Source organism: Haliotis rubra, unplaced genomic scaffold (assembly GCF_003918875.1).
Source record: "Haliotis rubra isolate DU_JTF1 unplaced genomic scaffold, ASM391887v1 Scf1526, whole genome shotgun sequence".
NCBI classification, from domain to species: domain Eukaryota; kingdom Metazoa; phylum Mollusca; class Gastropoda; order Lepetellida; family Haliotidae; genus Haliotis; species Haliotis rubra.
In genome coordinates, this window is record NW_025765477.1 from 133,632 (window position 1) to 160,002 (window position 26,371).

The 26,371-nt window shown below is 39.7% G+C and overlaps 1 protein-coding gene across 1 annotated transcript; it reads left to right on the plus strand.

Moving 5' to 3' along the window:
• The first annotated feature begins 397 nt into the window (after positions 1-397).
• LOC124270551 (85/88 kDa calcium-independent phospholipase A2-like) lies at positions 398-24,978 on the plus strand. Its single transcript, XM_046705572.1, is given in 17 exon segments — positions 398-524; positions 4,719-4,877; positions 6,011-6,109; positions 8,793-9,008; positions 9,762-9,939; positions 10,883-11,073; positions 11,426-11,522; positions 12,837-13,019; positions 13,137-13,252; positions 13,674-13,822; positions 14,550-14,659; positions 15,183-15,197; positions 15,199-15,337; positions 15,791-15,941; positions 16,552-16,685; positions 17,078-17,232; positions 24,769-24,978. Coding segments are annotated over 16 exon segments (2,247 nt in total). The 5' UTR covers positions 398-524; positions 4,719-4,773.
• Positions 24,979-26,371: the final 1,393 nt, after the last annotated feature.

Consider the following 26,371-nt stretch of genomic DNA (forward strand, 5'->3'; position numbering starts at 1 on the left):
TGAGCATAGATATACGCAATTGGGATATGATGGCATGTGTCAACCAAGTCAGCGAGCCTGACCACCCTATCCCGCTAGTCGCTTCTTACGACAAGCATGGGTTACTGAAGACAAATTTTAGCCCGGTTCTTCACGGGTCTCAGTGTCATAAATTTGTATATCCATATAATTATCTCCTTGTATTTATCCTTAACTATGATCTGACCATCATGTACATGAGACTGTTATCCATTTATCTCGGCAATGCGTCACATGAATGTACTTTTTCCCGGTCTTTGTTAATATATCTTCAGATGAAAGATGCAGCCGGTCGCGTGTCGATCCTTGAGAAAAAGATGGTCTAAGGGAGGTAACTCTCACGTCTCCACTCTCCTGTCGTTTGAGGTGACAGAAAGAATCTGAGGCACGGTGTCATGCGACTTCCGCATTGTGGCGTCATATTGAGGGAATTATGTTCATACAAACACCGGTAACAAGGAAATGACAGCTTAAGGGATTGAGTACAGCTGAGCTACTGTATTGAGGTGAACGTCACGCACGAATATTCACATAGCTATGTTGGATAATAAGGCAATAAATATCCCGCATAATCATTGTATTGCCTATAAATACCTCGCCTGTTTAAATGGCATAGACACAGTTGTACTGTAGTTTTCTGCAATTTCACTGTGCACAAGATTGAAGTAGGTCCTTAGAACAACCATGAGTACATCTTTTATACATTTCTACACTCAAGTCATAATAGTAACCGCAAATTAATAATTAGACAGTGCCTCACTTCTCATGGTACATATTGTTATGGTGTTAGTTTGGACATGAAGTGGGATCACGCTGAAATGGCACACATCTTGTGAGACTTGTACATAAATGTCCATGTCCAGTCCCAACTGGAGATTTTGTCTGAATGCATGTGACATGATGTGTTGAGGTGCAGTCTGTATACAGATGTCATGTTTAGCTATTTGTGTATACATTACATGAAGGTATCTGTACATATGTCTCATGTATGTTTCATTTTATACACATGTATCCAGTTAGGTGTCTGTGTAGTCAGTTGTGAGCTTATACAACTGTCATGTTAAGGTGTCTGTGTATATATGTGTTTTGTTTCATTGTATACAGGTGTCATGTTTAGGCGTCTGTGCAAATGTGTGTGTTTTGTTTTATTGTATACTTGTGTCATGTTAAGGTGTCTGTGTAAATGTGTGTTTTGTTTCATTGTATACAGGTGTCATGTTTAGGTGTCTGTGTATATGTGTGTGTGTTTTGTTTCATTGTATACAGGTGTCATGTTAAGGTGTCTGTGTAAATGTGTTTTTTGTTTCATTGTATACAGGTGTCTTACTAAGGTGTCTGTGTAAATGTGTGTGTTTTGTTTCATTGTATACAGGTGTAATGTTGAGGTGTGTGTGTGTTTTGTTTCATTGTATACAGGTGTCATGTTAAGGTGTCTGTGTAAATATGTTTGTTTTGTTTCATTATACATGTGTCATGTTAAGGTGTCTGTAAATGTGTGTGTGTTTTGTTTTATTGTATACATGTGTCATGTTAAGGTGTCTGTGTATATATGTGTTTTGTTTCATTGTATACAGGTGTCATGTTAAGGTGTCTGTGTAAATGTGTTTTTTTGTTTCATTGTATACAGGTGTCTTACTAACGTGTCTGTGTAAATGTGTGTGTTTTGTTTCATTGTGTACAGGTGTAATGTTGAGGTGTGTGTGTTTTGTTTCATTGTATACATGTGTCATGTTAAGGCGTCTGTGCAAATGTGTGTGTTTGGTTTTATTGTATACATGTGTCATGTTAAGGTGTCTGTGTATATGTGTTTTGTTTCATTGTATACAGGTGTCATGTTAAGGTGTCTGTGTAAATGTGTGTGTTTTGTTTCATTGTATACAGGTGTCTTATTAAGGTGTCTGTATAAATGTGTGTGTTTTGTTTCATTGTATACATGTGTAATGTTGAGGTGTCTGTAAATGTGTGTGTTTTGTTTTATTGTATACATGTGTCATGTTAAGGTGTCTGTGTATATATGTGTTTTGTTTCATTGTATACAGGTGTCATGTTAAGGTGTCTGTGTAAATGTGTTTTTTGTTTCATTGTATACAGGTGTCTTAATTAGGTGTCTGTAAATGTGTGTGTTTTGTTTCATTGTATACATGTGTTATGTTAAGGTGTCTGTGTAAATGTGTGTTTTGTTTCATTGTATACATGTGTCATGTTAATGCGTCTGTGTATATGTGTGTGTTTTGTTTCATTGTATACAGATGTCTTACTAAGGTGTCTGTGTAAAAACATGTGTCATGTTAGGGTGTCTGTTAATGTGTGTGTTTTGTTTCATTGTATACATGTGTCATGTTGATGTGTCATTGTAAATGTGTGTTTTGTTTCATTGTATACATGTGCCATGTTGGGGTGTCTGTATGTTTTGTTTCATTGTATACAGGTGTCATGTTGATGTGTCTGTGTATATGTGTGTTTTGTTTCATTGTATACAGGTGTCATGTTGAGGTGTCTGTGTGTGTGTGTTTTGTTTCATTGTATACATGTGTCATGTTAAGGTGTCTGTGTAAATGTGTGTGTTTTGTTTCATTGTATACATGTGTAATGTTGAGGTGTCTGTAAATGTGTGTGTTTTGTTTCATTGTATACAGGTGTCATGTTAAGGTGTCTGTATATGTGTGTGTTTTGTTTCATTGTATACATGTGTCATGTTAAGGTGTCTGTGTATATATGTGTTTTGTTTCATTGTATACAGGTGCCATGTTGGGGTGTCTGTGTATGTTTTGTTTCATTGTATACAGGTGTCATGTTGATGTGTCTGTGTAAATGTGTGTTTTGGTTCATTGTATACAGGTGCCATGTTGATGTGTCTGTCTATATGTGATTTGTTTCATTGTATACATGTGTCAAGTTAAGGTGTCTGTGTAAATGTGTGTGTTTTGTTTCATTGTATACATGTGTAATGTTGAGGTGTCTGTAAATGTGTGTGTTTTGTTTCATTGTATACAGGTGTCATGTTAAGGTGTCTGTGTATATATGTGTTTTGTTTCATTGTATACAGGTGCCAGGTGTCTGTTGATGTGTTGTATACAGGTGCCATGTTGTGTCTGTGTATGTTTTGTTTCATTGTATACAGGTGTCATGTTGATGAGTGTGTATGTGTGTGTTTTGTTTCATTGTGTACAGATGTCATGTTGAGGTGTCTCTGTATGTGTTTTGTTTCATGGTATACAGGTGTCATGTTAACGTGTCTGGATGTGTATGTATACAGGTGTTATGCTATGTTGTCTGTACACACAGGCCATGTTAAGGTATCTGTGTGTATATGTGTTTTTCTGTGATATGTACAGGTGTCATAGAGGAGTTTTACTGAGATGTCTGTGTATGTGTCTTGTTTAAGTGTTTATATATTTATGAATGTGCATTATGTTAAGGTGTCTGTACATACAGGTGTCTTATAAGGTGTCTGCATATATGTCATATTATGGTATCTTTGTGTAGATGTGTTATATTAAGGCCTCTGTATATAAACCTAACTTCTGCTTTCATGATTTGATTGATTTTATTTCAGAAATGTAGGCCATCTGGCCCATAATTCACATACATAGTCCTTTAATATACTTGACAGAGTACCTCATTATGTAAGTTATGATATATGACATATATTGGATTGATTTGCCAACAACGTTTAAATATGCTTACATGATACATTTAAATCATTTACTATTGTTTTCAATCCAGTTTTGTCTTAATTTAAAGCTGTAAAATAAAAAAGCTCCCAACTTCCACACGTGCTGCTTGTTACAAATTGACATGATATTAGTTACATTTTAATAATATTTTGCAATATGTATGTATTCATTTCTTAAGTTTTCATACAATGGACAAATTAAAAGAAAATGTTTTTCATCCTCAAGCAATCTTATTGAATAAATCTTTTCACAGTGTAAACACTCTATTTTCAACTGAGACACTTTCCCAACGTCCTGACTCAATCGTAAATTATGGTTCCCACAGCAAAATTTAGTCAAAAACCATTTAAAAAGTTGTGTTTTTATGTTAATCAAATATTGTTCAGGTTGAAGTGAGAACTTAAATTTCTCATAGAAACTTAATTTAACATTTTCATTTATATTACATAATTATTTACAAAGAGACATCTTTGAGTCTTTGTACAAAAGAATTTAAAAACATACGCGCATTTCCAACACCTTGATTAAGCCAAGCAAAACCAAAACCATACTCAAACAAAATGTCTCTAACAAATCCAACCCATGTTTGTCTGCCAACATTATCAAGAGATTACGTTATTTTATAACAAATAAGTGGATATCTACAATCTGGCATGGACAATACTTTCAACCAGTATTTAATACATTTTGTTACGTACGTTACATATAACGGATACCTTCCTGACTCACCAAGTACTGCAGCATTACTAGTATTACTTGAAAGATCTAGTAATTGTTTGCAAAAATAAAGTTGAATACTTTCAATACATGACATATTTTGATATCCCCAAATTTCAGAGCTGTATACGAGGATGGGTAAAATTATTCTATGCTTTCTTCAACCTTCTCCAATAGTTCCCTCAATGTGACGAGACATCACAGCACAGCTTTGACCAAGCTTTTCATTTTTTTTCAATTTTGTGAACATTTGTCTTAACAATTGTCTTAACACACTGGAAGTAAGCTGTGTGTTGCTGTTTTCAGGGTATGTGTACCGTCTACTCCAGCCAAGTAAGTCTATGATAAGAGACCTGATACAATGGCTGGTTTGCTGAAGAACTTTGTCGGTGGCATTATCAATGCTGCCTCGGCCAACATCAACCCATACAAGGTTCAAGCCAGCAATGCTGATACATACAGGGGGTACGTCACTGTACCATCATTGGTATATTTGGTATATCTACAGGCTTAGGAAAAGGTGGAGGGGTTGGATATAGATGGGGTGAGAGTGAATATGGTTTTACCCCGCTTTTAGCAATAATCCAGAAATATCACAGCTGGAAACACCAGAAATGGACTTTACACATTGTACCCAAGTATGGAATCGAACCTAGGTCTTCGGCATGACGAGTGGACGTTTTAACCACTAGGCTGCCCCACCGCCTCTGATGGGAACACATATTGGGCACACATCATCACAAGGTTCTTTAATTTAAACATTTGTCTTAGTGTACACATAAAGCACCAGGAACATTGTTCAGCCATACCATTAATAGTTTACCCTTTTGTTTGTTAACACTTACAGAGGTACAGATAAGCTGCGTATCTGAGTAAATTACGCAAATATTTATGTGAAAACTCAATTCCTATTAAGTCTATTGCCTACAAGTATGCATGAACTTTTGAAAATACTTACATGATCTTACATGCGAACACACAAAAATGTCAAATCTTGTTTGATCAAACTCTTGCTTCTATTTCAGCATATGAACTTGGCAACTTGCAGTCTTTCTTATCGTTTCTCATGTTACAGATTAATATAGATAACAAATACGTAAACCAACATTTAAATTTTATTACATTTTTGCAATTAATGGCAAAATACCCAATTGAGTTTGAGTAAGGTGGGTACAATTTGTTTGGTTACTCAAAGGAAAATTAGGATACCCAATTGAGATGAACACAAGAGAGTACATTACTCAATGACCCAAAAAGTTATCTGTAGCTCAGCACTTAAGACAACTGAATTAATTTGAAAAGTGTAATTCCATCTTTGTATGCTCCAGATTTCCTTAGTCTCATGTTGATGTCTTGTTCCTTCACTACCTGACTGATAGGCTGTCAGATCTCTATGGGGTTCAATATCGTTGTGTTGTTCACAGTGGGATTCTTTGATGAATTGATCTTCAGCCTGATATCTCTACAAAATGTCAGGTATACAATGTATTTTGAAGTAGTTAATTGCTGTGTTAAGTTGAACTTGATTATCATTTAAAACTTGAAAATAACCTTACACGTTCAGTAATTATATCTGATGAAATTGTTGAATATTTCAGCTTCCAAGTGATAAATCGTGAGGAATGGCTGTTCCTGTACAAGCGGCCAGGATGCTACGAGTGTGTCCTGATGATGACAGTCACGAGCAAGTGCTACAGGTGAGCTACTTCTACAGGTGAGCTACGTCATGTAGAAGGAGGGACACAGAGGACTGATGCCCAATTCTCCCTGATTATTAAACTTGGTGCCAGCACCATTCCTATGTTCATGGGTTTCACATAATAATAATATTGGTAACATAATGATCCAAAAGTTGGCACTGGGGTCTATCAACACACTACTATTTGAAACATTCAAAGTCATCGCCTCACTCCTTCACAAATAGGATGGGTAACCCCAGTCCGTGCCAAAACCTTTCACGTTGTACCACATGAATGTGTCCTGCAGTCATGTTTGATGTGTTAACATGAACATGTGGACTAGATAGAATAATAATGGTGTGTGTATTGATATTGCAGTAGCTTCCATACACAAGGCAATAGCTCAAAGTACTGACATTGTTAAACCCATATATGGCTACATTTGCACTCATTCATTCTCAGCTAACCCGTGAAGGTCCGGGGTATTATGCCTTCAACAACCCATGCTTGTCGTAAGAGGCGACTAACGGGATCGGGTGGTCAGGCTCGCTGACTTGATTGACACATGTCATCGGTTCCCAATTGTGCAGATCGATGCTCATGCTGTTGATCACTGGATTGTCTGGTCCATACTCATTACAGACCGCCGCCATATAGCTGGAATATTGCTGAGTGCGGTGTAAAACTAAACTCACTCACTCATTCTCAGCTCAGTGAGAAGTTTACACCTAAGATGCCTGTAATTCACTAGAAGGTTATCAGTCTCATGAGTCTCATACTACCAGGTAGCAAGGTGAATGTCAACATTATATAAACACAGTCAGTTACCCAAGGTGACACCACATGTTATGTGTGTATCATTGTGGGGGGGACCAAGACACAGACACTCTCTGGAGTCCAACTGCCACACATGTCACCTACATAAGGATTGTAGCCTATGGTCTAGACTAACATATTGTGCAGAACAAAATAATTCATAAATAATGATCATAAATATACTCAGCAGCAAAAAAAAACGTCAGTACGAATTCAAAATTAGATAGGCACTGTAATCAAATCATTACAGAAATGGACATAATAAGCGGATCAAAACCATTTCTTGTGTACAATATCTGAACACATCAATGAATAACTCAGCACAATTCCAAGACATTACGTGAATGTTTGCAGTCCATTATGACTCTTGACTTCAGTATCGAGTGTGACCACCACGAGCGGCAATAACTGCAGCACATCGTCTATGCATGGAGTGCACCAATCGATTGATGAAGGCCATTGGCACCTTGAACCACACTCTGAGAAAGGCCTGGCGTAATAAATCGGCTGTGTTTGGCCTTGGTATGACATAATTCAGTCTCCTCTGAATTTCATCCCAAAGTTGTTCAATTGGGTTTAAATCAGGACTAAGGGATGGCCACTGCATAATGTTGACATCGTTCTGCTGTAGGAAGTCCCATGTAGCTCTGGCAGTATGGCCTGGGTGTTATCATGCTGGAAAATGTTGTTCAAGTGACGTGCGAAAAGTGTTATGACGTCTGAGAGCTTGGTCGATGTAGCGCACCGCTGTGATGCCGCCTCCTCTCCCTGGACCAAGGTTCTGGAACACCACAGGACCCACTCTCTTGTTCAGGCCTATTCAACCCCATACCATAATGCTTGCACCTCCCATTGAGTCTCTTTCCATAACACATTGGTCTGAGTAACGCTGGCCACGTCGTCGCCATATTCTTGTTCTGCCATCTGCACTTGATACGCAGTACCGACTCTCATCTGTGAACAGAACAGTTCTCCATTGCCTGTATCGCCAGTTTTGGTGTTGTAGGGCAAACTGTAGACGTTCACGCCGAAGACGAGGGGTGAGGATAGGTCCACGGTAAGGTCTACAGCAATGGACGTTCCCGCTGTTAAGACGTCGGCGTACTGTATCAGTACTGATTGGTCTTCCGTGTATTCCCACTGTCTGGCGTGCTGTTTCGGATGCCTGCGTGAAGGGATTCTGTACATGCTGTCGCACAACATGGCGGTCTTGTCGTCTTGTGGTCACCCTTGGTCTGCCAGTACGGGGGCGATCATTCGTGGTGTTAGTGGCCTGTAAACGTTGCTGCAGCCTGTAGATGGTCCGAACTTTCACCTGGAAGTGATTGGCAAAGGCTTGTGCAGTGTGGCCAGCTTCAAGTCTTCTTGGCGTCTGGTTCCTCAGCTGTCGTGAGTCGTGGCATCCTGCTGACGTTGTAATGTGAATGTTTCAACCAGGTTTGGGGGTGCATTTTATAGCACTGGTCGTTGTGAACAGCACGTGCAGCATGAGTTGCATGAAAAACATGGAGAACACCGTACCATCTCCGAGATCAGGTTGCACTTTTGAGACCATTTCCTGGGTTCCATTCTGAGTTTGGGAAGGAATGTCTTTGCTCAGGTAAAGTTGGAGATGTTGTCAAAAATGTACAATCAAAACATTAAATGAGTATACAGTTATCCATTTCTACGAGGGGAAAATTCCAAACTGACATTTCTTTTGCTGCTTAGCATACAATGAAAAGGAGCCCTTAGACTGTGGAAATCTAGACTTGCCACATATTCTACACTGGGTCTGTACGACAGACTACCTGTGGTCCTGCTATCAATTAATGTATGTTCCTTTGGATTATTCCCCTTGTGAATTCACCTCAGTGGCAAAATCAAATCCTGCTATCATTTTCAGTATATTCCGTATCATGATGGAGGGTGAGGCGTTGTCCCAGTTCAACATCCTGGCCCCGAAGATGGTGTGCCTTGTAAGCAGCAGCAGCAGCCTGAACCAGGAGGACGTGTTGCAGCGGGTGAGCGACTGTATCCGCGAACACCCCACCTGGACCGCATGCCACATCGCCGCCTACACTGGCCTCTACGAGTGCTTCAGACATGAAATTATCAGAAGGTAGGAGCACCAAGTGATCACATTCGCTTCAGAAATATTCAAGAAAAGGAACTTGATTTAGTTAGAGATTGTTTCTCAAGGAAAGGGATTAAGTTTGTTAAATGAGGCACTGTGTCTAACAAGAGGGAGTTAGAAGTTTAGTCAGCAGTTTCATTAAGGATGTATATCTCACAAAAGGGTTTTTTATTAAATAAAATGCGTGGCATCTAAACAGAAATAATTAGATTTGTTTAAAATGAATATGATATTTTCGGTATCGTAGAGTGAATGGAATATGCTGAGATTTCTGTTGGTGACAAGATTTTGGCTGGTTGTTCCTATTGAATCGTTAACTAGCTGCTGACCAATCAATGGTACTATCTGATTCGTCTTGATGTCTGCTAGACAATTTGTGACAGATCTGTGATAGATCTGCATCTGATCTCTGACAGATCAAGATAGTTTGGAATGTTCTGTCAGAGCCAGAAATGTTCAAAATTTAACACTTGTCAGTTTTCAAGTTTTCAAGTGTCATTTAGCATCTTCCAGTGATAGGGTGGTGGGGTAGCCTAGTGGTTAAAGCATCAACTTGTCCTGCTAAAGACCCAGGTTCGATTCCCCAAATGGGTACAATGTGTGAAGCCCATTTCTGGGGTTCTCTGCCATGATATTGCTGGAATATTCCTAAAATCAGTATAAAACCATACTCACTCACTCACTCTTCCAGTGATGTTTATACACATGGTAATGTCCACATATTTGTTGTGGCTGCAGTGCGATCAACACGGTGTGTAGTGCAACAGGATTGTCTCCCCTGATGACCAGCGTGCAGGGCAAGCAGATGCAGTGTTTACAGGAGCTGCTGATGTTGGGAGCCAGGATCGATGTCAACGACAAGTATGGCCTCACCGTGTACCACCACGCTGTCCTCAGCTTCCCATCATGCCTCTCAGTAAGTAACCTGAGTTGGGTAAGAATTTCCCAGGAGGATGATTTTACTGATGTGACACAAATGGTTTTGTGTTTCTAGTGTCACATGCATTGGTCTGTCTTAAGCACTAGCCCAACAAAATCTAAGTGAAAATTGTTCATGAGAGAAAGAACTTAATTTAGACATCTTTAAGAAGATTATTCTGATATTGCTGGAATATTCCCATAATCGGCTAAAAACTAAACTCACTCACTCACTCATGATACAAGTCATATGAAACACAATACGGATGGACAATAATGATGTTATCAAGTTATCAATTCAAAAATGGGAGAAAAATGTAATGAGAGAGTGGTCAGAATAGAGAATCTCAATATATAATACAGGAATTAGACTGAATGTATGGTTTCATTATCTTTAACACAAAAACAAATATGTAGATATTAGTTCACCTTCGGTGTGATAATCACAGGCACAAACATTGCTGTATGACACAGGCTAGCTGAACTTGTGAGTATTTCATTCACAGCAGTGGAGGTTGGATCTTACATTGATAACCTGGTATTCCATCATTATTGCCTAGTGTATCATATCTCTGGTGAGAAATATATCTTGAACCCATCCCCACACCAACACTTAGTTTCCATGGTGACACATAGACAGGCAATGACCTTGTCACCTTTCCACTAATATAAATTCCAGGGGCAATTGTTCTCTTCCTTTGAATCGGATGGTGGGGTAGCCTAGTGGTTAAAGCATTGGTTCTTCACACAGAAGACCCAGGTTTGATTCCCCACATGGGTACAATGCTTCCTGTACGCTGTATCAGTCAAGCAGTTGATGATTTCCTGAATTGCTATGCTTTGTTTCACCGTCATCAGTCACACACTAACTAAAAGGCTGAGGTGTACACTGGAAATGGTAGTAGAGTAGTCTCCCTTTAACAGTGTTCTTCTTTGTACAGATGGTGGCCAGTCATGACAAGGAGGGAGTCGTGAACTGGCTAGACGGGCGAGGAGAGACGCCATTGTTGATGGCATGTAAGAAGAAACTACCAGAGGCGACAGAGATGTTGCTGCACGTCGGTGCTGACCCCAAGATATCGGCCACTTCCTGTTTGCCTGTGCACGCAGCTGTTGATGCTGGTGATGTCAGGTGGGTCATCTGNCCCAAACATTGTATCACTAGTTGGAACTGATCATCTCAGAAGAGAATTTGTCCCAAACATGGTGATCATATTTCTAATTTCTAACCAACCAAATAACAACAAACCACAGTTCATGATGAGCAGTTGTTATTAACATTAAGAACACAACAGAGATCAGTTTGACAGTGGCAACAAAACGTCATCAATGGATTACATCAGTATGACTGGTCTGACATTTTATAGGAACTCTGTAAACCAAGTAATAATAGGCCCAGTGGTGCTCTGTGTAAGCTTTTTCCCTGTGTGTTTTTAGTATTATGTTGTGTTCACTCACTCACTCCAAATATCTGTACTAAACAGGTCACTGGAGCTGATCTGTCGGTCCCATCCTGACCAACTGGGCGCCCGGGATCACAAGTATGGGGGTACCCCACTACACTGGGCAAAGTCAAAGGAGGTAGGTGATGCGTCTCACTGGGCAGTGTCGAAGGGGAAGGGTCTTACTCTGACACTGTCTGAGGGGAGGGGTCTCAATCTGATGCTGTGGAAGGGGAGGGGTCTGAATCTGACACTGTCTAAGGGGAAGGGTCTCACTATGACACTAAGGGGAGGGGTCTCACTGGGACACTGTCTAAGAGGAGGGGTCTCACTCTGACACTATATAAGGGGAGGGGTCTCAATCTGACACTGTCTAAGGGGAAGGGTCTCAATCTCACGCTGTCGAATGGGAGAAGTCTCAGTCTGACGCTGTCTAAGGGGAGGGGTCTCAATCTGACACTGTCTAAGGGGAGGGTTCTCACTATGACACTAAGGGGAGGGTCTCAATCTGACACTGTCTAGGGGAGGGGTCTCACTATGACACTGTCTAAGGAGGGGTCTCACTGGGACACTGTCTAAGAGGAGGAGTCTCACTCTGACACTGTCGAGGGAGGAGGGGTCTCAATCTGATGTTGTCGAAAGGGAGGGGTCTCACTCTGACACTGTCGAAGGGAGGGGTCTCAATCTGATGTTGTCGAAGGGAGGGGATCTGACACTGTCTGAGGGGAGGGTCTCAATCTGACACTGTCTGAGGGAGGGGTCTCAATCTGTCAATCTGACGCTGTCAAAGGGGAGGGGTCTCAATCTGACACTGTCTGAGGGGAGGGGTCTCAATCTGTCACTCTGACGCTGTCAAAGGGGAAGGGTCTCAATCTGACACTGTCTAAGGGGAGGGGTCTCACTATGACATTGTCTGAGGGGAGGGGTCTCACTCTGACACTGTCTGAGGGAAGGGGTCTCAATCTGTCAATCTGACGCTGTCTAAGGGGAGGGGTCTCAATCTGACACTGTCTAAGGGAGGGGTCTCACTATGACACTGTCTAAGGAGGGGTCTCAATGTGACACTGTCTGAGGGGAGGGGTCTCACTCTGACACTGTCTAAGGGGAGGGGTCTCAATCTGACACTAAGGGGAGGGGTCTCACTATGACATTGTCTGAGGGGAAGGGTCTCACTATGACACTGTCTAAGGGGAGGGGTCTCACTGGGACACTGTCTAAGGGGAGGGGTCTCAATCTGACGCTGTCAAAGGGGAGGGGTCTCCATCTGACACTGTCAAAGGGGAAGGGTCTCAATCTGACACTGTCTAAAAAGGACACTTTGCACTAGGGGAGGGGAACAACATGGACGCTTGGCACTGTCTCATGGGATTGCTCTCATATGTTTTCAATCATATTTTCTGTTATGTTAGTGATTTGTTTATGCAGAAAGTGTAATATGTATGTGTATGTGTAGGTGATAGAGTTCCTGGCGCATGCTGGATGTGACATGAACTCCATGAGCAACACACAGGATAGTGCGCTACACGTGATGATCTTCACCCAGCGTCTGGACTGTCTCATGACAATGTTGTGCTACGGCGCAGACTGCAACATGGCCGACAAGAATGCAGAGACGCCTCTACACTGGGCAGTGCAGGTAGGTCACTGTGACTACTAATTGTTAAACATGCACTATTGTCTCCAGAAATTGTTTTGTATGTCTGAAGTGCTTTTAGTTTATATTTTTTATGAGTGCATTCATTCTTTCTACCAGCAAGATGATATTGAGTTTGTTCGGACGTTCGTTGTGTTTGGAGCCAGTGTTAACTTGAGGAACAAGAACCGGCACACAGCTCGACATCTGGCAGCCGTGTCTAAAGGAAAGAATAAGTGAGTGGACAATATTTAGAAATACTTAATTATGTAATCTTTATGGGTACATTTGAAAACTCATACTAAAGGACAAGATTCCAAATAAAATTCAGAAGAATGTGCTCAACATCTAGACTACAAGTAACCGAGATTTCTAAATACAGGATGTTTATCTCCCAACTGACTTTCCCCTCCTTATTAAACTCCAGTGTTCAAGGTCTAAGCTAAGAGACTCAAAGCACTCTTCACATCAAGCACTAAGCATCACGTGACTTTATTCTAAGCTCAAAGCAGCAAGCATCGAATGCCTGTTTGTACCAAGCACTAATCATCAAGTGATTCTTTACACTAGACACTAGGCTTCAAGTGACTCTTTACATCATGCACTCAGCATCAAAGAACTCTTGACATCAAGTTAACATTGAGTTTGTTCCTCCAGGGATCTCATCCTGTACTTCCTGCATGTGTCGGGGGGCAAGCGTTGTGGCGTGGACGTCAAGGGCTGTCTTGCTGGCTGTGTACCCGAGGGCACCCACAATGGCATCCCCGACCCGGTCATGAGGGGTCTTCTGAGAGTGGATAGCGTAGGTAAGGACCATTAATTCTCAGATATTCTTAAAATCACATAACTAATGTGGTATAAAAGTCATGCTGAACAGCCAGTTTCAGTTTTTTTAGTCTCTTAGAGGTAAGGATCTGTGGGTAGACTCCATGGCCTGCTATGCCACATACTCCCCAACACTCATTCACTGAGACTTGCTCCAATGTTGCATCCATAACATTTCTAGTCTGCTGATAGGACAGACACCTTATCCACACGACCAAACACATTAACTCTGCAACTAATGTTGTGTCTGAGATAGCTCCGTGCCAGGCCAAAGTATAACAGAGAAAATGGTGATCAGTATTATCACTGGCAGGTACAGAGGAAGGGCACCTGTTTTTAGTCACATACTTTAAATGTTGACTGTGCCTTCAGCCAGATCTGTCAGGCTTGGCCCCTGTGTTCACCACAACACACACACCTAGTTCTGAATCATTTGGAATGTGCATCATGAAATCCATCCTTTTCATTTGCCAAATATTGCTGTCTTTAAAGCAACCAAATATAGAAAATATGTCAGATAGTATACCTCGTGCAGAAGGTAACCCCTTCAGGTCCCTTCAAATCTGGGTACGAAAAACATGTCTTGTGCATGCGATGTACAATAAACAGCCAAATACTTATCTCAATCCATATTATGAGAACCTCTATTACATTTCCACAACTATAACTGACAGTGTTGATAATACAATTCATGTCTTCTCTGTTCAGCTCTGTTTGATGAGATGTTGTCTGCACACGTCCCGACTGACGCTACTATCGTCCACAAGGCGGGGTCGGTGTTAGACATGGTGGATGCTCCTTCCCATATCGGAGATCGGGTGAGTTCCTTGGAGACATGCAGCTTCTGTCATATGTGTTACAATCTGCGCATCCGCATTAAAAGACACAGTCAGAAAATAAGATGAATAAAGATTAAGTTACGTTTTTATCACAGTATTAGTGCTTAAATTTTTCTGCTAAATTGCACTACCAAGGGTATTACAAATATAAATAATATAATATAGCTATTTGTTTTTTTAAAGATATTCAGTCAATATATCAAAAACAGTCTGTCCTATCTTAAAGTTCTTGACTTGTCCTGATTTTTTTTTATCAGTACATGACGTAAACAATGATTTGTAAAACTAGAAAATAACAGTTCTTTACAATCGTATAAGGAGTCCACTGGCACTTCTTTTACTGTTCCTCCAAAAGGATTCGTCACAAAACAGAAACAGATTTTATATAAATAAGTGTCTCAAATGTCACTTGAATTTTCAAAAGGTAATCTACAAGCCTAGAGATAATAAAGAGATACATCTAGCACCAATGGAGTTTGTGAAGTGCGTGTTATCCATTCAGGTGTTGTGTCTGGATGGGGGGAGGTATCCGTGGCTTGGTGCTCATACAGATGCTGATGGAGATCGAGGCTGCCTCAGGACGACCAATCAAAGACTGCTTTGACTGGATAGGCGGGACCAGCACTGGTGGTATTCTTGCTCTCGGCATTGCCAGGGGTGAGTACATTATCTTGTACATGGTGGACAGAAAAAAAGAGTTATATCCCTTTACTAGCGAGTGAAGAATGAAGGTGTTTCTAGGATAAAACTAAAGTTGTTGTTGGCAGAAGTTGATTATCTTTGTCTTGAAGCTGCTAATCAACTTTTCAGAATTTTTTTTCCAAAAGTAATATCTTTGCTACTTGTCTTGAGAAAGATATTAAATCTGCAAAAATACTTTTGAAAAATTCATGAAGGTTAGTGTATATGTAATACAAGATCTACTTTTATTTGATTGCATCTGTCTAAATCCAGAATGGTATGACCAGTTTTAAATGTCTGTATACATTTATAAGCAGTAGCACCTGTGGAGATCCTGTGTAGCAGGCCATTTCTTCCCCGGTCTTAACTTTCCCCGGGAGAATCTGGCCTAGGCCTAGGAACTCCTCAATGATAAATTGTGTTTTTCAGGGTTTTCCCTCCAGTATCTGAAAGGTGTGTATTTCCGCTTGAAAGATGAAGTTTTTAAGGGCAGACGACCTTACTCATCAGAGCCGTTTGAGGCCATGTTGAAGAGAGAGTTTGGCGAGACACCTGTGATGACTGACATAGTACATCCAAAGTAAGTATTACTTAGGTTTGAAACTTAGTCAGATATGTCTAAATACCATCACTTACATTACTACAAAAAGGCAACGAGAGGGAAAAATTATCATAATGGCTTTAACATGGTTGGTTACAACCTGAGAAGAAACCTTGGTGGGGTAGTAGATAGAGTGTCTGCCTTGAGGTAGGAAGGTCTGGGGTTCAGTCCCTGCTACTTGATACCAACAGCTGTTAAACATTGGTACTTGTTGTTGCTCTGGGATGAAACAGGGACTTTCAGCTCTGAGTCCGTATACCAAGTCAGAGAGGGTTATCCATGTTACACAGAATCTAAGTTGGCTGGCAGTGAAAAAACGGCATGAGTCCTCATACAAGCAGGCAGGCACACAGACACACACATCGCTATGTCTTTTTCAAACAATTTCCTGAAACTTGGGACAGTAAATAAATGCATTAAGTTCAGTTCAGCTCTTGCATTTTTAATCTAGGTATTAAAATAATTGATTCTCTACCAAATATTTCCCATGGTAGCTTGTGTGACTGAAACACGCATGTGGTGTTTCAGGTCACAATATGGCTGAAATATGGCTGATGTGACTTAAAATCTTAACTCACTGGTGTTTCAGAGTGCTGGTGACGGCTGTCCTGGCAGACCGCAACCCTGCAGAGCTGCACATGTTCCGCACCTACAGGAAGTTCCTGAAGACCCCCCACAGAGACGACAAGGACGTGAAACTGGTGGAGGTTCAAGAACCTGAGAGTAAGTCAGTGTCACAAAGGTTGAGGTAGGACAAAGACCCTCAAGGAAGGAATAAAATCATAGTTACAGAATACTTTTGACATTTTAAAGTTTAAATATCAGAAAAACATTACTTAACATGATTTGTAGTCTGGGTTTTGTGTTATACACTTGAAAGGTTTTATGAGAAAATATGATCTTTGTTGGTGAAAGTAACACTTTGGATAACTTTCATGACTATTTTGAGTTCTGCTTAATTCTTAAACATTTATCATACCTCATCCTTTGTGTTAGCAATGCTGGAGATGAAACAGTGGAAAAGTATGTCATCCAGATATAATTGAACAATGCAGCTTACTGTTGTAGCTTTGTAATGACATGACAATAAGAGAACCATGGATTGTCTCCTTCAGAACAGCCAATATGGCTGGCAGCACGGTGTAGTGGAGCAGCACCCACCTACTTCAGGGCGTACGGCAAGTTCCTGGACGGCGGGCTCATTTCCAACAACCCCACCCTAGACATACTGACAGAGATCCATGAATACAACCTGGGACTTAAACAAAATGTGAGACTTGCACTATTATATACATGTACTTGATAGGGCCTGAAATGGCAAGTGGGAAATCTAGCTAGACTTTAACTTAGGCTAGTAAACACTCTTGTGTCTGGAAGATCCTTAAAATCAGACTGACCATTCTTCCAACAAATCGAAGTTTTGCATATAAGATCAAGATTTCAAACATGTGAAATGAAACTTTATTAGCCAAAGGGAAATCCTGCCATACAATCGGAGCCTCCTATTAGACATTCCACAATTCCATTTTTCAGCTCACAAGTTTGTGTTTGTCCAAGACCAGTCTAGAATGGAAGTTGCCATTTTGAATTTCATGCCATAAAGCTTCTAATGTTGAATTTCTGTTATTCATAACAATGAAATAGTTTTTCCGCTTTTGTTTTCTTCAGAATGAAGGTTATTGCCACTGGGATGCGTGGTGTCAATGTCCCACAGAATGTGGTACAGAATGTTTTCCGAGAAGGACATGCTGCAAAGCTGTTATGGGTGTCTCTTCTGGTAATTCATTGACCGGGTGCAAACAAAAACATATACTTACAGTGATTCAGTAACTTTAAAGAATATTGTTGTTGTCGCATGAAAATTGGACATCAAAGCATGCAGCTCAGTTGGTCAAGAAATTCTCAATAACACCCGAGGACCTTGAACACATAATGCTTATCTCTTACATAATTGATGTATCTCCACTCTTGGGTCTGTTTTAAGTATTGTGATAGCATTGCAATGGTATCCCACACTGCAATGGTATTGCGATATTTGTCAAGCCATTGCAGTAATATGAAACCAACTTGAAGGCTTGATAATCATATTGATCAGTGTAATAGAAATGAATCAAGTATTGCCAACAATGTTATTTCCCTCCCTTGCCAAAGGAAGGTAACTCTGATGTGCTGATATACATGAGAAATGGGCATGAGTTTCCTAAACATTATATTTTTCCTTATCCTGACTCATGCTCTTTTTGCTTGTCTTCTTCTTCTTGCGAACATAGTGGAACACTTGTATCTCCCTAATTGAAGCTCCCTTCAATTTAAAATCACTAATTAGTATTCACCACGAGTTACCTCCTTTCCACAAGCGCGTGAACGAGGGCGCCACCTCTACCCATGTGCCTCACTCTCTCCTTCTTCGCCCAGTGAGCTGGACGTGAGAGCGCCTGTGTCTCCCGACACACTATATCCTTTGAATTATATTTAGTTAGTTACCTCGTATAGACATCTATAGAGGTTTAGCTAGTATCCTTCAACGATTATATATTGATATTTAGTCGTTTTTCTACAGTTTATTCACGGACGCCGTGGTTTGTTTCAGTGGATTACGTTGATGAAAATTCTGTACTCATTGCAGATTACGCTTTTTATGCTGCTGCTGATCCGCTTCTTTAATATGATGTAACGGGCGCCATGTTTATTATATTCACATTGCAGTTGCGTACTAATTTATCCAATTCTACCTTTATTAATATTTACTTTATGCTTGGCACGCATTACAGCAGATAGGTCGCAGATGCAGAGTCTAGTATGACTGATACACGGAACCCCTCGCCAGTCTACTGCTGTTGGCAATTCTCCCCGTGTGGTGTTCCGCTAGAGTGGTGGAGAGGTGTGGACGAGTCCGCCATCTCCAAGAAGCATCCTGCTTCCCCAGACATCCCATCGCCGCAGCAGAAGACTAGAGGGTTTTTCTACTACATCTCAACAACCGGTGACCGCTCCCATCGTTTTGGGCCTGTATGATGATCAGCCGGTCATCATACCGATGTACATCAAAGATTGACCGATGTCGCACAGATCAGCATGCAGCCTGATGTACCAACGCGAGATATGCGATGATCGGCCCTGAGGGTCCCATCATTACTAACACTCAACGCAGACGCCGCGACACCCAGGGCAGCGCCGAATTCTGAGGGAAAATCAACGGTCTACTAGGACTTTCTCAACCGAGATTGTTCCAGCCGATGACCTGGACCTCTACGATGATCAGCTGATCATCATCCCCGACGCATTTCACAAGAAACGCACCGGTGATAGCTACAACGCACATCAGCAGAGATCACCATGCAGCCTGATGCCTCTACACTGATGTCGGACGCATTTTTCCGTGGACCCTCCATTAACACCGCAGATAAAGCACCGATTTACCTCGCCGCAGACCATCCCAGAAGACATGATGCGACAAATTATGAACATCATGGAGGACCAATATCTGCGGTAGCAGGGTCCGAGTTTTCGCTAAGGCTCCAACGTGACAGCACCCCAGAGGCACCCCCGTCAACGCGTAGCAGCCAGGACGATGTCACCTTCGCGAAGGAAGTCACGGACCACCTTGACGGCGACCTAGATGTACAGCCAGCAGCTTCGCGCGAAAGGACCTAGATGTACAGCCTTCGCCAAGGCGGAAAGAACCTAGATGTACAGCCTTCGCCGAAGGACTTCGCCAAGGCAGGATAGATCATCACCTTATGCGGTTTCATCCCTAGATGTGGACTCGACCATCAGACATCACGGAAGCCTTCGCTGAAGGTCATATCGCCGTTCTCTCGACCGACGCAGAGGAAGCTTCGGCGAAGGCATGCGCCAAGGACACCTGAATCCAGATCATCATCATCTAGAAGGACATCGAGGGACTATACAAGAGCTTCACAAACTATCAACGCTCTCCTCATTAAGTCTCCAGAAGATCAACCCATAGACAAGTTGATCATCGATATCAAGTATAAGAACTACAATCGATATTGGTTCTGTTGAATCCATGACGACGTGATGTTCGCTGGCCTAAATAGATCTAGAACGATCAATTAGACACTTATCACCAGACTTCGTAATACGACTTCTGAATATGATAAGATGATCCATGCGCCCTATTTTAGGCAAGCGCCACGATCCCACATCCTGTTAAACACAGAGGCTGTTCACGAAGCAAGCTTCATATATATATTTATATATATATATATATACTAATCGGGCTTTGATTCGACACCTTCGCGATGGTCGCCAAGGCTAAGTGGCTCCAAGTCTACTTCACCCAGAAGATCTAGAAGGGATACTTCGAGAACTTCGCAAGTCTCCGGCGCTCACCGAGGAAGTGTCCTCCAAGGTTTCCATATACTAGCCACTTCGTCATATATAGCTACTCGTCAGTCCGTTCAAGACGCCGCATAAGTTGATTATCAACTGTATGCCAGATGCCGCCTATAAGCTTCCACGCCGTAAGATAATTGCTCAGGCTATTTACAACACAGAACGCCGCTGTATTATTAGTCAACGACATTTCATAGATCTTCACAGAAATCAACTATTCGTGATAAATTGCTAATATACAACTCGACGACGATACGATTATCTACATGCGTGTCCATTACGCATATCTGCAGACAATTCAATATCGAAAATTGAACAGCAGCCTTGTTCCAGCCAGTATAACTCTTAATCGTCCAAAGTTTCTGAGAAGAAATATGTACAACAAGTTCAACGTTAATTCTACAATTATGACGATACATTCATGTATACAGTCTACAAGCTCACAACTCTTGCAAGTTGTTTATACCCTTATATATAAGGAAGTCGGAATTATATTCAAAACTGAAATTACTTTCACGACAACCAGGAAAAATAACCTACCCAGCATAAAATTACAGAGCGAGATATTTCACCGGAGGTTTCTCAGCATGTTACCATTAACCCTCGAAACCGTGGTCACCGGATAACTTCGAAGCACGGTGAAGACCGGCGTTTATGCTAATATCAACGACGACAAGAATTTATTCAAGGTGGGTTTTTCCCGCTACACCGGGTGACATCACAGCCGGGTATTATACAGAATCAAAATGCCTTTGTTCTGATTGGACGCTGAGGGACAACGACCTACACAGAGGTCGATCTCTATTCACAGTTCAAGACTTACGCCACAAGTGACAACTATATATCAGTGAACGAGCAAGCCTCATTACAGTCCAGTTAACCTGAACATTCATGATTAGACTGCCTTTCTTCAGTTAGAGACCTCCCTGTCAAGTTAAGACGAGGGATCGGGCAGTCAGGCGATTTTACATAAAGTTCAACGAGGACAGACACACCTGGTTGTGCACCTACATCGTCAAGGACTTCGTAGCTTAATTACCTAGACGAAAGATACAAGTGGATCTAAATCCACAGCGTTTTCAGACTACAGCTGAATTTCATCGAAGTTTAACTAACACAACTAGATGGTTAGTAAACCTACTAAACTTCTGTTTGGAGAATAAAACGGAAATTTCACGCCCAACCTGGGGATTTGAATATAGTGCTCAACACCTCACAAGTGAGGTTTATGAACACTTGATGACATACTTGGACCCCATGATACGATGATTCTATCAAGATGGCCAGCAAGAGCACTGTAAATTTATCTCCACCAAACCAAACAGGAGGGAAAAATGCAACAGATTATTTCCTCTATCATCAACTTACGCAGAGTGAAGTCTCATGTACTATATCTCCATTTGGATCAGAACTGTCATACTACGTGCATATGTGGGATGGACCTATTCCGACCCTCCATGAGCTTAATACTCATGATATTATAGCTAACTTCTACAATTGTTCTACACAAATGTGATTGAAATAATGGAGGGTTTATTTCTTGAACTGATATGGTGGTTGCAAACCATTATCTGAGAGATATCACCACCGAGGGCCTCTCAGGTATACACCAATTCGGATCCCATGGTCCTCGCACAACAGCTGACAGTTCTCGGAGAAGATAAGTCAATCTAACAGATTTTTACTTATCTTATAACAATACTAAATAGCTTCATGCTATATATAATTTACTTAAGTTCCTTTTATCATCACAGTACTATGATTATTACATCATACAATATATAAGTTAACAACTCTACAGAGTTTGTTATTATATATATTTACCTTAAGTTATTCATATCTTAAGAGTAATACTATGGTTACATGATAAATGCATTAGCTAACAAACTCTACAGAGTTTTTGGTTATTTTATACATAGCTTGGTTAATTAAGCTAACAAACTCTAATGGAGTTTTACTATTATATAGGTAACTAAGCTAATTATACCTTAAGCTAGTACTATACTCATATTATTAAAATATATTGGCTAACAAACTCTAAGGAGTTTTGCTATTATATAGGTAGCTTAAGCTTATTCATATCTTAAGCTTAGTACTATGTTTATATCATATAAGTAGATTAGCTAACAAACTCTAAAGAGTTTTTGCTATTTGGCTTAAGTATCATCATATTTCTAAGCAATATGGTTATATTATAACATGTATTAGCTAACAAACTCTACAGAGTTTTAGCTATTATATATGTAACTTAAGCTTATTCATATCTTAAGCATTATTACTATGTTTATATCATATAGGTATATTAGCTATCAAAACTCTAAAAGAGGGTTTTGCTATTATATATTTCGCTTAAGTTTCATCATATTTTAAGCTTTATGGTTACATTATAACATGTATTAGCTAACAAACTCTCACGGAGTTCTTGCTATTATATATGTAGCTTAAGTTTTCCTTCATAAGCTCAATACTAGGGTTTATATCATAGCTAACAAACTCTAAAGGGTTGTTTTGGCTATTATACAATTAGCTTAAGTTTTCATCATATCTTAAGCAGTATGTTTACATTATAAAGGTAGATAGCTAACAAACTTCGGCGGAGTTTTGTTATTATATATATATAGCTTAAGTTTCATCATAACTTAAGCTCAGTACTATGTTTTTAACATAAAAGTATATTAGTTAATAAACTCTAAGGAGTTTATTTTGCTATATACATTTAGCTTAAGTCTAATCTTATCTTAAGCTTAGTACTATGGTTACACTATAAACATATTAGCTAATAAACTCTACAGAGTTTTTGGTTATTATATATGTAGCTTAAGTTAATAATATCTTAAGCACAATACTATACTCATATTGTAAAAATATATTAGCTAACAAACTCTACGGAGTTCTGCTATTATATATGTAGCTTAAGTTCATTATATCTTAAGCACACTACTATACTCATATTGTAAAATATATTAGCTAACAAACTCTACGGAGTTTTGCTATTATATATGTAGCTTAAGTTAATTATATCTTAAGCACACTACTATACTCATATTGTAAAATATATTAGCTAACAAAACCCTACAGAGTTTTGCTATATATATGTAGCTTAAGTTAATTATATCTTAAGCTCAGTACTATACTAATATTATAAATATATATTAGCTAACAAACTCTACAGAGTTTGGCTATTATATATGTAGCTTAAGTTAATTATAGCTTAAGCACAGTACTATACTCATATTATAAAAATATATTAGCTAACAAACTCTACAGAGTTTGGCTATTATATATGTAGCTTAAGTTAATTATAGCTTAAGCACAGTAATATACTCATATTATAAAATATATTAGCTAACAAACTCTACAGAGTTTTTGCTATTATATATGTAGCTAAAGCTTATTCATATCTTAAGCTCAGCATTATATCTATATCATATAAGTATATTAACTAACAAACTCTAAAGAGTTTGCTATTATATAATTAGCTTAAGTTTAATCATATCTTAAGCTTAGTACTATGTTATATCTTAAAGTATTTTAGCTAACAAACTCTAAGGAGTTTATACTAGCATATTAACAAGCTTAAGTCTATTAGTCTTAAGCATTGTATTAATGTTATATATACTTTATCATAATAAGTACATGGTAATAACCTTTTATATGGCAGCTGATAAGTTAGCAGCAGGAATTCATCAGTTCAGTGCCTTTATGAAGTTCCCATAGGGTTATTACAATCATCACAGTTCAAATCACTAATTATTAAAAATCCAAAGTATTAGATATTCCCACCTCCGTTCTGTAGGATGCTACAAAAAGAGCATGAGTCAGGATAAGGAAAAATATGTAATTTTTGGAGTAAAATTGATATTTTATACTTATCCTGACTCATGAGGTCAGCCCTCCCATCCTCCCCAAATAACACTTTGGATTTCCCTGTAAATTCAAATGTTGGGCTCAGTATATGAGGAGAGAGTGAGGCACATGGGTAGAGGTGGCGCCCTCGTGCCCTCGTTCCCGAGCTTGTGGAAAGGAGGTAACTCGTGGTGAATACTAATTAGTGATTTTAAATTGAAGGGAGCTTCAATTAGGGAGATACAAGTGTTCCACTATGTTCGCAAGAAGAAGAAGACAAGCAAAAAGAGCATGAGTCAGGATAAGTATAAAATATCAATTTTACTCCAAAAATTACATAATGTTTTTTACTTACTACAACACTAAATGTAGAGAGATAGCTTCTGATTTTACAGGTTGTCAGCAAGCATATTGCTTATATGAACTGAGTTGATCTGGTGATCACATGATTGAAAGTAAAGAGACATGTACAAGAATGTTCCTAAATTATACGTTTTCTGTAAGTTTACAATCACCAATTGCAAATGGCACCAAAAAGGGCCTCTGTCATTCCTCATTCCTTGTCTCCAAGAGATCTCACAGTTGCTATGCAATCCTTCAGGCTACTGTATCGGAGGGGAGACCTGTGGACCGAGCCCGTGCATGGTGCAGCATGATCAACGTCCCTTTCTACCGCTACAGCCCACAACTCTCGGAAAATGTAGCGCTTGATTGCCATGACAACTCCAAACTAATCAACATGATGTGGGAATCTCACTGTTACATGGTTGCCAACCGACACAGGATTGAAGAACTTCGCCACCATGCTTAATGTGTAAACTGATATGTGCTTAAACACTTTGAAATACTGCTACTATTCTGAATATGAATTCCATTTAAACTGTCAGACACTGAAAACTCTTGGTGTGTCACGTTGTGTTTAGGTATACACACCTAAGGAGATATTTTGGAGGATTGGGATACATTGTTTAGGACCTGTTTATCCTAATCCACAGATTTCAAAGATATGCTGTATGACCTAATGTGATGCATGTCATCGTCGATCCCAGTTGGGTAGATTGATGCTCATGCTGTTGATAACTGGATTGTCTGGTCAGACCACGATTATATACAGACCCACGCCATATAGCTGGAATATTGCTGAGTGCGGTGTTTCACACCAAATCAACCTAATGTGATCCTTATGGAAAAAACAACATTGATAAATGTTCTTGGTTTTAAGCTATTGTGAACATTAGTAGGTACCATTTTATAAACATTTAATGTAAGATGTGTCAAAAAAATGTTTCTATGGTTACCAGTATAAAGCATGACCCACCCAACCTCAGTCCATCTGTGCCAACTGTACCAGATGTCCGGATGTTGTAAATTTTCTATTTCCAATTATGGAATATACATTATTAAGTTGTTTGTGTTTTTCTACTTGTGTAATTTTCTGGTTCTAACAGGTTATATTGCTGACAGCAATGGACCTATGAAATACTAAAAGGTTGAAATGTTACAGGGGAATTTGTGAACGTCCTTCCGTGTTAAATTCTAGATGATACAGTGTTTGTAGGGTTTAATTATAATGCATGACCTAAGTATTTTTCCACAATTATCTCCCTTGAGGAATCTGGGTAGGAATGGTTCCCAGGAACATTTGTTGGAAGCGGCCCGACAATCTTGTCTAATAAACCAACCTAACCTGGGAAATGACACACATGTTAGACTCTGACCCTATGTCAAGTAATACAAGGAAATTGACTGTAGAAATGTAGAGGTTCTCACAGTGCTCTTCAAACATGGTTTCACATCACAATAGTCTTTTGAACTAAAGTGGTACAATTGCAATAGTTGTAATACTACTTCTCTTCCTACTTGAGTTAGTGAATACTGAGAGAAACATTTTCTTCCACAATTTAAAGGATGATAAATGTGTTAAAAATCAGTAATTTCTCAGGATATCTATTTTGCCTTTTGCATTTTGATTTGATTGGAATGTTGTGAAACCGTGTAAGACACTTAGACAATTAGTAAAATGGCAAAATTACTCTTTGAATGTTTTTCATGAATGTTTATCCTGTTTATACTACGTGATGTTGCATTGAAGGATAATGCTCTTTCCATGTAATTCTACAGATATCAATTCAGGTGGAGTATTTCTTCCAATTCCATAATCAACATGGGGATTATTGTCATCCATGTTGATTACGACTGTGTTT